This window comes from Pongo pygmaeus, chromosome X (assembly GCF_028885625.2).
Source record: "Pongo pygmaeus isolate AG05252 chromosome X, NHGRI_mPonPyg2-v2.0_pri, whole genome shotgun sequence".
Classification (NCBI taxonomy): Eukaryota; Metazoa; Chordata; class Mammalia; order Primates; family Hominidae; genus Pongo; species Pongo pygmaeus.
Window position 1 is genome coordinate 72,838,474 of NC_072396.2, and position 14,467 is coordinate 72,852,940.

Here is a 14,467-nt window from a genome sequence, read left to right on the forward strand (position 1 = left end):
TATTTTAAATTGCATATCTTAACAATTTCAGTACTGGCTGACTTGGTATGAAAATCTGCCAAAGCATTTCCTTAGTATTTAATAATTCTTGTTCTGCATTTGGGTTAGCAGTTTTATAAAACTAGTTTCTTCATTAGAGATCTGGAAAGTCTCACCTAGTCTAATGATGTATTAAAGTTATCAGAAATCTGTACTTGTCAGAGTCCTTTCCATGAATCTCCTTGAAGACAAAACACTTTAGGCTTATAGTTGCTCAGGAAAGTACCAGAGTAAACAACCATCTGTGAATAATAATGCTTAAAATGGCCATGGTTAAAGGCCTGTTGAGAGTTTACTACAATGTTGATGCAATTGACAAGGAAATTCAGTTATTTTTGCTGCATACAACATTTTAAGATAACTAGAATTATGACTTATCATTATACCAGGACTACTAGATTTCTATGAATTTTATACAATTTCTGAAACATGTATTAATAACACATCCATACAAATATAACTCAAAGGGTTAGCTTTACTTATTATTTGACACTTTCCATATAATTTAATATATTGAATAAGCCCAGTTAGTTTATATTTCTCTTTTCACAAAGAGAGGTATCCTTTTGAGATGTTCCAAGGGCCTATCTGGAAAATCCCAAAGTTAATTCTAAGTCAAGAAAGAGACTTAAATTAGAATTTGATTTTGTGAAGTTTGTCAAAAATATCAAAGGTTTCGGCCTGGCATGGTGGCTCATGCCTATAATCCCAGCACTTTGGGAGGCCAAGGCAGGTGGATTGCTTGAACTCATGAGTTCGAGACCAGCCTGGGCAACATGGAAAAACCCTATCTCTACTAAAAATATAAAAATTAGCCAAGTATGGTGGTGTGTGCCTGTAGTCCCAGCTACTTGGCAGGCTGAGGCAGGAGAATCGCTTGAACTTGGGAGATGGAGGTAGCAGTGAGCTGAGATCGCACCACTGTAGAGAAAGAAAAAGAAAAAGGAAAGGAAGAAGGAAGGAAGAAAAAGAAAGAAAAAATATATATATGGTTTAAAACACTTGGTCAAAATATGATAAGTGACTATGAAATAACAGTAATCATTTCAATAGAGTGATAATTAAAAGACTTTAAAAGGCAAATATAGAAACATAGTTGGAGAAAAATCCTTAGCTCTTTTAGAGGGCTCAGTCTTTCTTTCTTTCTTTCCTTCCTTCCTTCTTTCCTTCCTTCCTTCCTTCCTTTTTTTTGACGGAGTCTAGCCCTATCGCCTGGGCTGGAGTGCAGTGGCACGATCTCGGCTCACTACAACCTCCACCTCCCAGGTTCAAGCGATTCTCCTGCCTCAGCCTCCTGAGTAGCTGGGATTACAAGTGCCCGCTACCACGCCCAGCTAATTTTTAGTAGAGACGGGGTTTCACTATGTTGGCCAGTCTGGTCTCGAACACCTGACCTTGTGATCCACCCGCCTCCTGCCTCGGCCTCCCAAAGTGCTGGGATTACAGGCATGAGCCACTGCACCCAGCCTCAGTTTTTTTAAGTAAGCAAAAACCTAATATAGAACGTGAAGCACGAGGAATCATCTTGATAAAGTACAGAATCTTTGTTTCCTAGGCCAGTTACCTACCAAAAAGGTAAAGAAAGAACTTTCAAAATTTCCTATTAAGAGCAGATCAAAGGCCGGATGCAGTGGCTCACACCTGTAATCTCAGCACTTTGGGAGGCTGAGGTGGGTGGATCACCTGAGGTCAGGATTTCGAGACCAGCCTGACCAACATAGTGAAACCCCATCTGTACTAAAAATACAAAATTAGCTGGGTGTGGTGGCACATGCCTGTAATCCCAGCTATTTGGGAGGCTGAGGCAGCAGAATTGCTTGAACCCAGGAGGCAGAGGTTGCAGTGAGTGAAGATCGCACCATTGCACTCCAGCCTGGGCAATAAGAGCAAAACTCTGTCTCAAAAAAAAAAAAGCGGATCAAGATTCCAAGAAAGCCTTATTGTTTCAACACAAGGTAAAAAATTCTAGTTTTGCATCAGTGTACATTTGGTAGTAAGGCTCAATTTTTAGAAAAACTTGTGAGTAATTTCCTTCTAATCTTAGCTTGGTCACACATAAAATTACTTTCATAAGATTTATCTTCCACAAACCTTCTATAATCTTTTTATGTCTCTTATTTTTCGTATACTTTTTGGTTTCTCATTTTGGAACAATCAATCATTCTACTTTAGGATAAAAATTACCCTCTTTTTTTCTTCTTCCATACCTCATAGCTTCACTTACTAAAAACATGTCTTACTTTACTCACGTACAACAGTTGTTTTCCTTTTATTTCTATTTTAAATTACCATATATTGATTAGGATTTTCAACTCTTAGTAGCCTTAATTTCTAGTGAAAACCCAGGAAGTAAAACAATTTAAAACCCTCTGTTATATACAAACATTTTATGAATATGTATTTCATAATTTCTAGAACACGTGCTTCTTCATAGAGTAATTTTTTCATGTTTACTAACAGACCCAAATAGCATACCTATACTGTTTGAAAACAAGATGCCAAAATATGTATACTTTAAACTTATGTTTTGTAATTAATATTTTGGTATTTTTAACTTACTTAGAAATGACCTAGACATTTCATGAATATGTATTACAGTAATTCCTCCTTTACTGCAGTTTCAGTTATCTGCGGTCAATTGCAGTTCAGAAATAGGTGAGTACAATACACTGAGATATTTTGAGAGAGGGAGAGTGAAAGGTTCTTGTATTGCTTCGAACCCGAAGAGCATACCAACAGACAACACGAGGTAGTGTGGAGCAACATGCTGTTTTAATGAGCGCCTGGGTGCAGACGGGCTGAGACCTAAAATGGCGTCAGCACCAAATGAGGACAGGGCAGGGATTTTATAGTCTCCTCTAAACAGAAAGTGTCTCAGTCTGATGTAACTGCTATGCGGTACCCTGACGGCCTCTCTCTCGGTCTTCAGGGGGTACGTGTCTTCCAGCCATCTCTCTTCCTGCTTCTGCTATCTTGCTGAGGCACGCTGCTGGTGCAAGTGGTCTTGGATCTTGGGACTGGGCCTGAGAAGGGAGGAGTTATTCATTCCCTTAAGCTTTCAGGTCCTGGAGAGAATCTTTCATTCCCATCTATTTGGTTATAGAAAAAGGGAAAAGCGATGACTTTCTCAATAACTACTTCAAGCGTGACATGGGGGGTGGTGTGGGCACCTTGGAAACAAAGAAAAACTTAATTTTGGGGGTATTCTTGACAGACGGGTTGGTATCCATCGTGTCATTGCAGCAGGAACATCATCTGGATTGTCTGGTGGTTAACTGTAGTTTCAGCAAGACTTTTAATAGCTTTTATTATTAGTGAGATAATACAGGGGAGAAACAGGAGGAACCCAATGATGAAGATTACTGTCCCTACCAGTGTTTTAAATCCTCCTAAATTAGAGAACCACCCTCCAGAAGGTTTGTTGGGTCCCATCCCTTCCAGGTTTGGACTGGTACATGGGCTACTTTTCTGATGTTTGAAGCAATTTCTAGAATTGCTTTTTTGTTATCGTCTATGTTAAGACAGCAATTAGAGATATTAAACTTATCACAGACCCCACTCTCTTCTGCTAATAACTAGTCTAGTGGTAGCCTGTTTTGATAAATTGCCGCACGCATTTGATTTTGTTGTTGCGGGAGCATTTCCAGGGCTGGGGAAGTTTGGTTAGTGATTATCTCTAGAACCGCCTGTAGTCTAATTATTCTGTTTAGCATATATATGGGAGTGCGATAACCTCAGGAACCATCCTCAGCCCAAGTGGCAGGACCGTGATATTCGATGATCCGTTGTGGAGGCCATTTGTCCTTTTACCATCTTTGGCTTCCTTCTACCTTTAAAGATCATTTTTCTTTGTTTAGGTTATTATATACAGGGACTTCGAGGGTGTTGCCCACTGTTAATGTTTTGGAGGAAGGAGTATCCTTGCGGGGTGAGCTTGACCCTGGTGCGACGGATCCAGTAGGGGAGTCCTTGGACTCTCACTGCAGTTGGCATGCTGTGTATCACAGTGTAGGGCCTGACCACTTCGGTTGTAGCTTTTTGTGAGGGTTGGGTTGGCAGATAAACACATCTGTGCCTGCAAGACAGTTATGTTGAGAGGACAAGGAGGTATCAACAGGCAGAGGCATGGCCTCATTTGTTGCTTCACGAATAAAAGACAGCGTCTGGATTAAGGAAGGGAGGTAATTCTCGAGTGGCTCAGAGTCTGGTAAGGGTGGAGGCCCTAAAAGAAAAGTTCGGCCATACATGATTTCAAAGGGACTATAAAAAGAGGGTGCTTTTGGTGTTGCACAGAGTCTCATGAGGGCAAAAGAGAGATTTTTTTGTCCACGACTGGCGGGTTTCTAGAGTTGGGCTTGGTGAGTTGGGCTTTAAGGACAGAGTTGACCTTTTCAACTTTGCCTGAAGATTGGGGCCTGTAGGGTGTGTGGAGAATCCATTTTATTCCCAAGGATGTAGAGATGCCTTGGGTAATTTGGCTGATAGAGTCAGGCTGTTATCAGATTGGATGGGTGTTGGGAGTCCAAAACGGGGAATTCTATGCATGATGAGAGTTTGTGTGACGACATTTGCACCTTCTGAAGTTGTTGGGAATGCTTCTACCCACCCGGAGAAAGTACAGACAAAGACTAGAAGATAGCAGAGCCGTTTATCGGGCGGCATGTGAGTGAAGTCTACTTGCCAATCTTGCCCTGGTGCCTGGCCCCGGGCTTGGTGGGTAGGAAAAGGCAGCGGCAGAGGGACCCCTGGGGTGACACTGAGTGGCAGATAAAGCAGGTCTGGGTGATTTCTCGAACACGGCTAGAAAGGTGAGGACAAGTGAGAATAGGGTGGAGAAGTTGGAAGAGAGGTTTGTACCCAACATGGAAAGAGTTGTGGAGACTTTAGAGGATAGGAATTGTTTAAGAGTGAGGAAGAATGAAGCACCCTCCCTTGACATACCATGGTCCTTGTTTTTGAAGGTTTTGGGCTTGGTAGTCCTCCTTTTCTTCTGAGGAGTAAAGAGGAGAGAACAAGGACAGGGACAGAGCATGGCCGTTTGGATGGGAGCTGGTTAGCATGATGATATGGGGAGTTTCTATGAATAGAGCATACAGTTGGAGGAGGCATGGGGCAGGGATGAGACTTAGTACACTGTGGTGAGCTAGCATGTCTTTGATGTTATGGGTTGAATAAACTGTTAGGTTGGCATGGAGAGATAGTTTTATGCTTTTAAGAGTGAGGACTGCAGCTGCCGCTGATGCTTGGAGGCAGGCAGGTCATCTGAGAACTGTGGCTTGGCGCTGTTCAGAGAGGTAGGCAACAATCTGGAGGGTGGGTCCCTTAGACTGGGTTAGAACACCTAGTGCAACTCCATGCCATTCGCTGGTATAGAGGGAGAAAGATTTGGTGAGGTCTGGGAAAGTGAGGACAAGGGCTGAGAGCCTTATGGAGTAGACGGAAAGGTTGGGTAATAGTCTGCGCAGGGTTTAAAGGCTCATGGAGAGGGCCTTTAGCAGCTTGGTATAAGTTTGGCAAGTAGAGTGAAGGAGGGAACCCAGAGCCTACAATATCCCGCTAGTCCTAGAAAAGAGATAATTTCTTGCTTAGTTTGCGGAGGCAGGAGGGACTGGAGGAGGGATATGCAGTCGGTTGTGAGCCGTTGGGTTCGTGGGGTAAGAGCTAGGCCTAGATAGGTGACTAAGGGGGTGCATATTTGTGCTTTCTTAGGGGAGACCTGATACCCCTGTTCTGCCAAGAAGTTGGGAGATAGTATGGGTGTTGCAGTCTTTTTGAGAGGAGCTACACAGGAGCAGATCATTAACATATTGAAGGGGAGTGGACGGTTTTAGGGATAAGGTACAGAGGTCATGAGCAAGGGCCTGCCCAAAATGGTGGGGGCTGTTTCTGAAACCTTGAGGTAGTACGCATGTGAGCTGGTATGAAAGGTGAGTGTCAGGGTCTTCCCACATAAAGGCAAAGAGGTCTTGAGAATCAGGGTGTAAAGGAATTGTGAAAAAAGCATCCTTTAGGTTTAGAACAGAAAAATGGGTGGTATTGGAGGGAATTGAGGAAAGTGAAGTATATAGGTTAGGAACTACTGGACATACTGGGAGTACAGCTTGGTTAGTGAGCCTGAGGTCCTTGACTAAGTGATAAGTTCCATCTGGCTTTTTGACAGGTAGAATTGGTGTGTTAAAAGGGGAGTCTGTTGGGCGGAGTAGGTGACTGGCAAGGAGGCGAGAAATGATAGGCTTTAGGCCTATGAGAGCTGCTTGGGGGATGGGATACTGCTTCTGTGATAGGAACTGGGTGGGCTCTTTAAGGGTAATGCGGACAGGAGTATGGTGTTTTGCGACTGAGGAAAGAGGTGTGGAAGTATCCCAAACAGTGGGGTTAACTATGGATGGGGAATAAGGAAAGATTGCATGTTTTAAGGTGGGAGGTTGGAGGAGTAGAAGAAAGAAGCCCCAGAGGGGTCTGGGTTGATGCATTGGGTACTATGGGGAACGTGGAAGTGGAGAGTAGTGTGGAGTTTTGAAAGGATGTCTCTGCCTAGGAGTGGAGTTGGGCATGAGGGCAGGACTAAGAAAGAGCGAGTGAAGGAAAAGTTGTGCAGGGAGCAGAAAAGTGGAGGGGTGGCTCAGGGTTTGGAGACTTGTCCATTAATTCCTACAACAGAGACTTGAGAGGACTAGGTGGGTCCTGAAAAATTAGGTAAAGCAGAGTAGGTTGCCGCAGTATTAATTTAAAAAAAGCATACTGGCTTACCTGCCACCATCAGAGTTACCCTTGGCTCGGATGAAGAGATGGTAGTTGCTGGGGCATCTGTTCCAGGGCACCGTCAGTCTTCAGCGGCAAGGCTGATGAGATCTCAGTAGGAGGTTTTGGCTGGCTCAGGAAGGGATGGGTGTGGTCCTTGTGGGGGCCACTCACAGTCCGACTTCCAGTGGGGTCCTCCGCAGAGGGGGCATGGCCTGGTGGGCTTACTTGGGTTTGGTCATTGTCTGGACCAGTGGCCTTCATTGCCACACTTGAAACAGGTGCCAGGTGGAGGTGGGTTGCTAGGAGGGTTCTGTGTGGAGCTGCGGCCCGTGGGCCTGCAGGGCCCCTGATGGTGGAGGCAAGCATTTGAAACTGCCTGTTTTTGCCTTTTACTTTCCTCATCACGATTGTTAAAGACTTTGAAGACAAAATTAAGAAGGTCTTGTTGTGGGATTTGAGGGCCACTATCAAGCTTCTGAAGCTTGCGCCGGATATCGGGGGTGGATTGGGAGATGAACCGAAGGTTTAAAATAGTGGTCCCTTCTGGGCTGGCTGGGTCTAGGTTGGTATACTTTCTCATGGCTTCAGTTAAACGAGACAGAAAAAGGTCTGGGTTTTCGTCAGGACCCTGGGTGATTTCTGAAAGTTTTTCATAGTTGACTGCTTTATGGACACCCTTTTTGAGTCCTGCAAGGAGACACACAATCATGTGGTCTCAATGGCAGTGTCCAGGGGCCCCGTCTTGATAATCCCAGTGGGAGTCCTGGTTGGGGACTACATCTGCGCCAGTAGGCTGGGCAGGAGCTTGGTGATGAATTGTATTAGCATATGCCTGAGCTAGGGTCCAGATATGGTCCTGGTCTTCTGGGGTGAGGGTGGAAGAGAGGATAATGTAGAGGTCATGCCAAGTTCATAAGACTGGGTGAGGTACCGAAACTCTAATATAAGAGGTAGAGTCTTCTGGAAATGAACCAAGTCTTTTGTTAATTTGAGAGGGATCAGTGAGGGAGAAGGGAACATGAACTCTAACAATACCTTCAGTTCCTGCTACTTCCCTAAGGGGGCACTGTAGCACAGGCGCTGAAGTAAGGGTGGGGCATGGGCCAAAGATGGTGCCTGAGTGAGTACGGGTGGGACAGAAGGAAGAAGCCGCAAGTGGTTCCTGCTGAGGGTTTGAAGGGGGAAGGGGGGTTGAGCTGATAGGCAGTGGAGGATAGATAGGGGCATAAGGTGGCAGGATGGGTTTACAGGCCTCAGGAGAGGGCGGTGGGGGAGGAGAATGGGTACAGACAATACTAGAATTGTCCTGAGGAGGGGAAGGTGTAGGAAAAGAAGTGGATACTGCTGATTGGGAAGATGGTGGCTGGGAAGGTGGCAGCTGAGAGGATGGCAACTGGGAAGATGGCGACTGAGAAGATAAAGAGGAGGCTTGGGGGATTAAAGGTGGTTGAGAGAGAGAGGTAGAGGCTGGGATGGGTGGACAGCAGTCTGCTCGATCCAACAAGGAAAAAGAGGTAGGGCTGGGAGGAGAAAGGCGATCAGGGCGGCGAGAATGGAGAAGGATTTGAACAGGTGAGCAAGAATTGCAGAGGTCGGGTTGTGATCTGAGTGCAAAAAGGCCTGGACATAAGGAATTTCTCCCCATTTTTCCAGCCGTCAGCAATAATTGCTTAAGTCAGTTAAAATTGTAAAGTCGAATGTTCATTTGCGGGCCATTTGGACGCATTATCTAATTTGTACTGTGGCCAGACTGAATTGCAAAAAAGACAAGGTGTTTAGGGCGGATATCTTGTCTGAGGCCTAAGGTTTGCAAGTTTTTTTTTTTTTTTATGAGGCAGCCTATAGGGCTGTCCTTTGGAATGGAAGACTGGGAATTTCCCATAACGGAGGGTAGGCTCGGGAGAAAAGGGAAAGGAAGACCATCTTGCATGGCCGTAGGGAGACGATAAAAGGAGCAATTCTCACCGCTGCCTTTTTCATTCCTGGAATGGGATCAAATGGCTTAGAAGCGTCCCCCTAAGACCAGATGATCAGCGAGTGCCTGGCACACGCCGGAATCTTCTTGACCAACGTTGGATTTTCGGACCAGAGAAACCAAGAGAGGCCGTGCAGATTTTTCCCTGTTAACCGGGCTCCCGGGCAACTTTACCGGTAGGTGAGATCAGTGACTGATGTGCATGCACAGAGAGGCGACTGGAGGCTGAGGAGTTTCCTTTGTCCGGCTGCTGTGGCCTGCTCTCCAGGGTGGAGGCGTAGGTCCACTGGGGACGTACACCAGAGCCTCTCCCGGTTTTCGGCACCAGATGAAAAGTTCTTGTATCTGTTCAAATCCCGAGAGCATGCCAACAGACAACACGAGGTAGTGTGGAGCAACACGCTGTTCTAATGAGTTCCTGGGTGCAGGCAGGCTGAGGCCTAAAATGGTGTCAGCACCAAATGAGGCCGGGGCAGGGGTTTTATAGTCTCCTGTAAACAGAAAGTGTCTCAGTCTTATGTAACTGCTACGCAGTACCCTGACGGCCTCTCTCTCGGTCTTCAGGGGGTACGTGTCTTCCGGCCAGCTCTCTTCCTGCTTCTGCTATCTTGCTGAGGCACGCTGTTGGTGGAAGTGGTCTTGCGTCTTGGGACTGGGCCTGAGAAGGGAGGAGTTATTCATTCCCTTAAGTTTCAGGCCCTGGGGAGAATCTTTCAGAGAGAGAAAGACCACATCTATATTACTTTTATTGTAATATATCGTTATAATTTTGGTATTTTATTTGTTGTTGTTAATCTCTTACTGTGCCTAATTTATAAGCTAAATCTTATCATAGGTATGTATGTATAGATAATAACATAGTATGTATAGAGTTTGGTACTACCTTTGGTTTCAGGCATTGATGAAAAGAGTTGAACTCTGTAAAACATTTGAAGAGATTTATTTTGAGCCAAATATGAATGACCGATGGCCTGTGACACAGCCACAGTAAATCCTGAGAACATGTGCTACAGCTTCGTTTTACACATGTTAGCGAGACATAAGACATCAATCAGTTCATGTAATATGTACATTGATTTGGTCTGGAAAGGCAAGGCAACTGGAAGCTGAGGTTTCCAGGTCATAGGCAGATTCAAAGATTTTCTGATTGGTAATTGGTTGAAACAGTTATTATCTAAAGACCTGGAATCAATAGAAAGAATGTCTGGGTTAAGATAAGAGGTTGTGGAGACCAAGATTTTATCATGCAGACAAAGCCTCCAGGTAGCAGAGGTAACAGGCTTCAGAGAGAATAGATTGTAAATATTTCTTATCAGACCTAAAGGGTCTGTTCTATCAGTTTTAAGGTCTCTGTTTTGATGTTAATGTTAGTCAGCTGTGCCTGAATTTCAAACGGGAGGAGGGTATAATGAGAAATGTTCCATTATCACCTGAACTAGTTTTCAGGTTAACTTCGGAATGCCCTTGCCCAGAGGTGAGGAGTGGGAGGAGTGGGTGGGAGGGTCCATCGGTGCATCTACTGGGTGTCTTGGAATTTATCTCCCAAGGATAAGGTGGGGACTACTGTACTTAATATAACATAGAAGGACTTTAAGATTTTAAGTTACTGAAAAAGATTTTTGAAATTTTGATAAGTTCACTTAAACTTGTATCCCATTTACATTCACTTAATTTACTTATTCTTGACAATTCTTGAATTGCTCATTAAACAAAACTGGCCATTGAAGTTCAGGAAATACCACCCTAAAATATGTATATCGGTATACATATTTTTGTTATGTTGATGACTTTGAGCTGAAGCACTTGAAAAACAGCAAAATAGGCCAGGCGCAGTGGCTCACACCTGTAATCCCAGCACTTTGGGAGGCCGAGGTGGGCCAATCACCTGAGGTCAGGAGTTCAAGACCAGCCTGGCCAACATGGTGAAACCCCGTCTCTACTAAAAAAAATACAAAATTAGCTGGATGTCGTGATGGGCACCTGTAATCCCAGCTACTCGGGAGGCTGAGGCAGGAGAATGGCTTGAACCCGGGAGGTGGAGGTTGCAGTGAGCTGAGATCACACCATTGCACTCCAGCCTGAGCTACAAGAGTGAAACGCCATCTCAAAAAAAAAAAAAAAAAAAAAAGAAAGAAAGAAAAAAGAAAAACAGCAAAATACAGAGGCTTTCTGAGTTCCTCCTCCATCTGCCTAAAGACTAATGCTACAAAAGGAGCTCAATTGTCATCAGTCCTCTGAAGATTAACTGTTATCACAAGAGAGAAGGCCAGAAGTCCATCGCAACCAGACAAACCTTGTCACAACATCATCTATTCTTCTAAGTGGCCCATTCATCTTTCCCCAACACCATTTACTCTGAAGATACCTCTTTTCTTCGACCTCTGACCATTTTACTCATAGTAGCAGTAGGGATTGAGTCAAGGGACCTTTGTCCTTTTTTAAAATGACCTGCCTGATTATTGCCCTAAGCAATTTTTAGTTAGGCTGCTCATTATATTTGTCTTTGGGCTTTTAAAATTTCTCCAAACTGAGGTAAATAGAGTGGACTGGTTTGGGTCCCTGAAATGTTGGGGGACCAACAGGGAGTCCCTCTGGTCCATCCATCCTTTGTTAGATTCAACCTTTGTTTTAACCCCATCAGTGTCCATTTTAGTCATCTCATTTTTAAGAACCATCTAAAAATTTTCTACGCCAAATTTGCATTTCTAAAGTGATAGTTCTTAGGTAAAACAAGGTACAAAATTTATATCTCAAAGGTATAGAACTCAGATTTCAGCACTAATTGTCATTATTTGCTCAAACCGAGAAAAGAAGGTATAGGTAAAGGCCCAGTTAAGACAAGATGGCCAAGAAAATCACCTTAAACAAAGGTAAGGCTTGTTATGTAAATTTAAGTCAATGCTTTCACCACTGTAAGAGCTTCTAATAAGAGTCCTGCCTTTCTTCAGGTGCAGAGACAGAGATAGCCTTATAAATGGAGATTTCCTTTATAGATGTGAATTTATTTTACATAACGTCTCAAAATAATTAAAAATAGGCAGATTCCCAGCCCAAGTTTTTAAATTAGATTACTGAGTTCAGAGTGGTTCCCATTAATGCATAGGGCAGACAAAGCATCTTCTATGCCAGCCTAGGATACATTTCACTGTTGTTCTGAGTTTAAGATTTTGACGAAGGCATAGAGTGATTAAAGAAGCAGACCACCTTTATCTGAGGGCTGAACTTCTCTAAACAACTTTTTTATCCTGAGATTGGAAAATAAGCAAAAAGGTTAATAAATTTAGAGTACTATCGATGAAAAGTGTCAAACTCTGTAAAATATTTTTGAAAAGATTTTTTCTGATCCAAATATGAGTGACCATGACCCATGACACAGCCCTCAGGAGATCCTGAGAATATGTGCCCAAGGTGTTTGGGGTGCAGCTTCGTTTTATACATTTTAGGGAGATGTGAAACTTCAATCAAACACATTTAAGAAATACATTGGTTCAGTCCAGAAAGGCAGGACAACTCGAAGAAGGGTGGGGGTGGGGAGGCTTCCAGGTTGTATATAGATTTACAATTTTTCTAATTGGCAATTGGTTGAAAGAGTTATCAATAGAAAGGAATGTCTATGTTGAGATAAGAGGTTGTGGAGACCAAGGTTTTATCGTGCAAATGAAGCCTCCAGGTAGCAGGCTTCAGAGAGAATAGATTATAAATGTTTCTTATCAGACTATGTTGATGTTAATGCTGAAGAGGCCTAATGAGGCATGTCTGACCCCCACTTCCTGTCATGGCCTGAACCAGTCTCTCAGGTTAAAGTTTAAAGTGCCCTGGCCTAGGAAGAAGTCCGTTCAGGTGGTTGGGGGTACCTTAGAATTTTATTTTTGGTTTACAGTAGGCAGAGGAGGGTAAAGAGAAAGATAAAGAACAGTCAGAATCATCAGTCAACATAAAATATTTTCTCTCTCCAAAGATCATGTTGACCAGAAAGAGGTGGACAGAGTTGGCAGAACATATAGTCAGCAGGGTTTTGAGAAGAGAGGTTTCAGTCAACTGAGAGGTTCCTATGGGAGAAGCAAGAGTAAGTACAGAAAACAGAGAGAACTAATTCTTACAGATATTTTTCTGAAAATGGTCCAAATGGTATTAGACAGGTTTGGACACAGGAATCTTTTAGACATAATTTGAAACCTCCACCATGAAAATATTCTTTATTTCTCTCTGAGAGATTGGTTAATTATCATGCAAGGAGTGAAGCCTTTGGGGGCTTCTTCTAGTGAGGAAATAGTGCAGGACAAAGTGAGTGAGTTCATCAGATGTCTTGTGTAAAAACTGACAGTTTATTTTCCAGTTCTCTGGCTGTTTATGATAAAGGCAGACATCTCAGAGCACAGGGTACTTTAGTTTGGGACCCCTTGTTTTTGGTTTAAAATTTATACCACAAGGTCCTCTTGGTCCTTGTAGATGTTGTAGCTGTAAAGACACCCAACTGTTTGCCTTTTGTAAGGAGTTTTCTTGCTGTGCCCACTGTAACTCTTAAGTTACTCTAAGTTCACCCATTTCTCTAGAAAAACACAGGTTCTATATCCATAGTTCTTATACATGAAATTTGCTAGAGTTCCACATGGAGGAGTTCTAGACTTTTTGGATCCAGATGAACCCATGATTTCCTATCATATTCTAGTAACCTTACCTACCTATTGAACCCAGTCCAGTTTCTGTCTGACTCAGGCAGACATCTGCGGCACCCCCATACAGTATCCATTACTGTTTCTATTGTGACTTCTGAATCCATTGTGGATTTTAAAAAATGCTAAAATAAATTCGAGAGCTGAAGCAACAAATTTGTGGAGCCCAGAATCTGAGAGAGAAATCACCCATGACCCCAGTTGCTCTAATAGATCAGTGGGCATAATGGGCTCTGTTGGGTACTTTTACTTAGTCACTCAGTGTTACTGGGGGTCACTGGAGTTCTACTTTGGATCCGACTTCTGATGCCAATCTGTTAAAAGAAAAACTTTAGACAAACTAAATTTAACAGAGTTTAATTGAGGAAAGAATGATTCACAAATTGGGCAGCCCTCAAAACCAGGACAGGTTAACAGAACTCTTTCTTGCATGCAGCATTTATGGACAAAAAACTGAGTGCCCTAAGAGAGACAGCTTGATTGGTTACAGCTCTGCCTTTGCCTTATTTGAGCATGGTGTAATCAGTTAGCTACCTGCAGTTGACTAAAGCTTGGCTGCTGTGATTGGTGGATACTCAGCTGTTTGTTACAAAAGTATGCTGTGAAGTTGGGCTTTGAGTTAGTTTTTATGTACATAGGTTTTAGTTCATCAGTTCATTAGGTAAGGACTCAAGTATGGAGGCTTCACACATGTATGAGGAACTGTGCTAGGAACTGGGGCTGTAACAGTGATTAGAGGTAGATTTACTATAAAGTGAATGAAGCTTAAATTCCAAGGCCCTTCACTTACAGGGACATCTTCTAAGGCCCTATAACTAATTTTGTATTTGTAATTTTGTATTATTGTTCTTGAAGAAAATTCTGCAACTCATATATTTTAAGTACAACAAAACCTGTATCTAGCTAGGAAGAAAACAAAGTTCCTATTACCTGCTCCCATTTTGATGGGAGCTGGGGTGGGGGCAGAGAAAATATATAAAAAATAGATCTGTAATATATGAGGTGGAAGCAAATACAGGAGAAACTTAGAGCAAGG

General features: G+C 43.3%; 2 protein-coding genes across 9 annotated transcripts in view; one reads left to right on the top strand and one right to left on the bottom strand.

Moving 5' to 3' along the window:
* The window catches only part of EDA (ectodysplasin A), a 413,821-nt gene that overhangs the window by 67,894 nt on the left and 331,460 nt on the right, over positions 1-14,467 (top strand). The gene's annotated exons all lie outside the window — the stretch shown is intronic.
* On the bottom strand, positions 6,805-13,538 carry LOC134739057 (transcription factor NF-E4-like). Its single transcript, XM_063660723.1, is given in 4 exon segments — positions 6,805-7,129; positions 8,933-9,116; positions 9,119-9,198; positions 13,441-13,538. Coding segments are annotated over 4 exon segments (687 nt in total).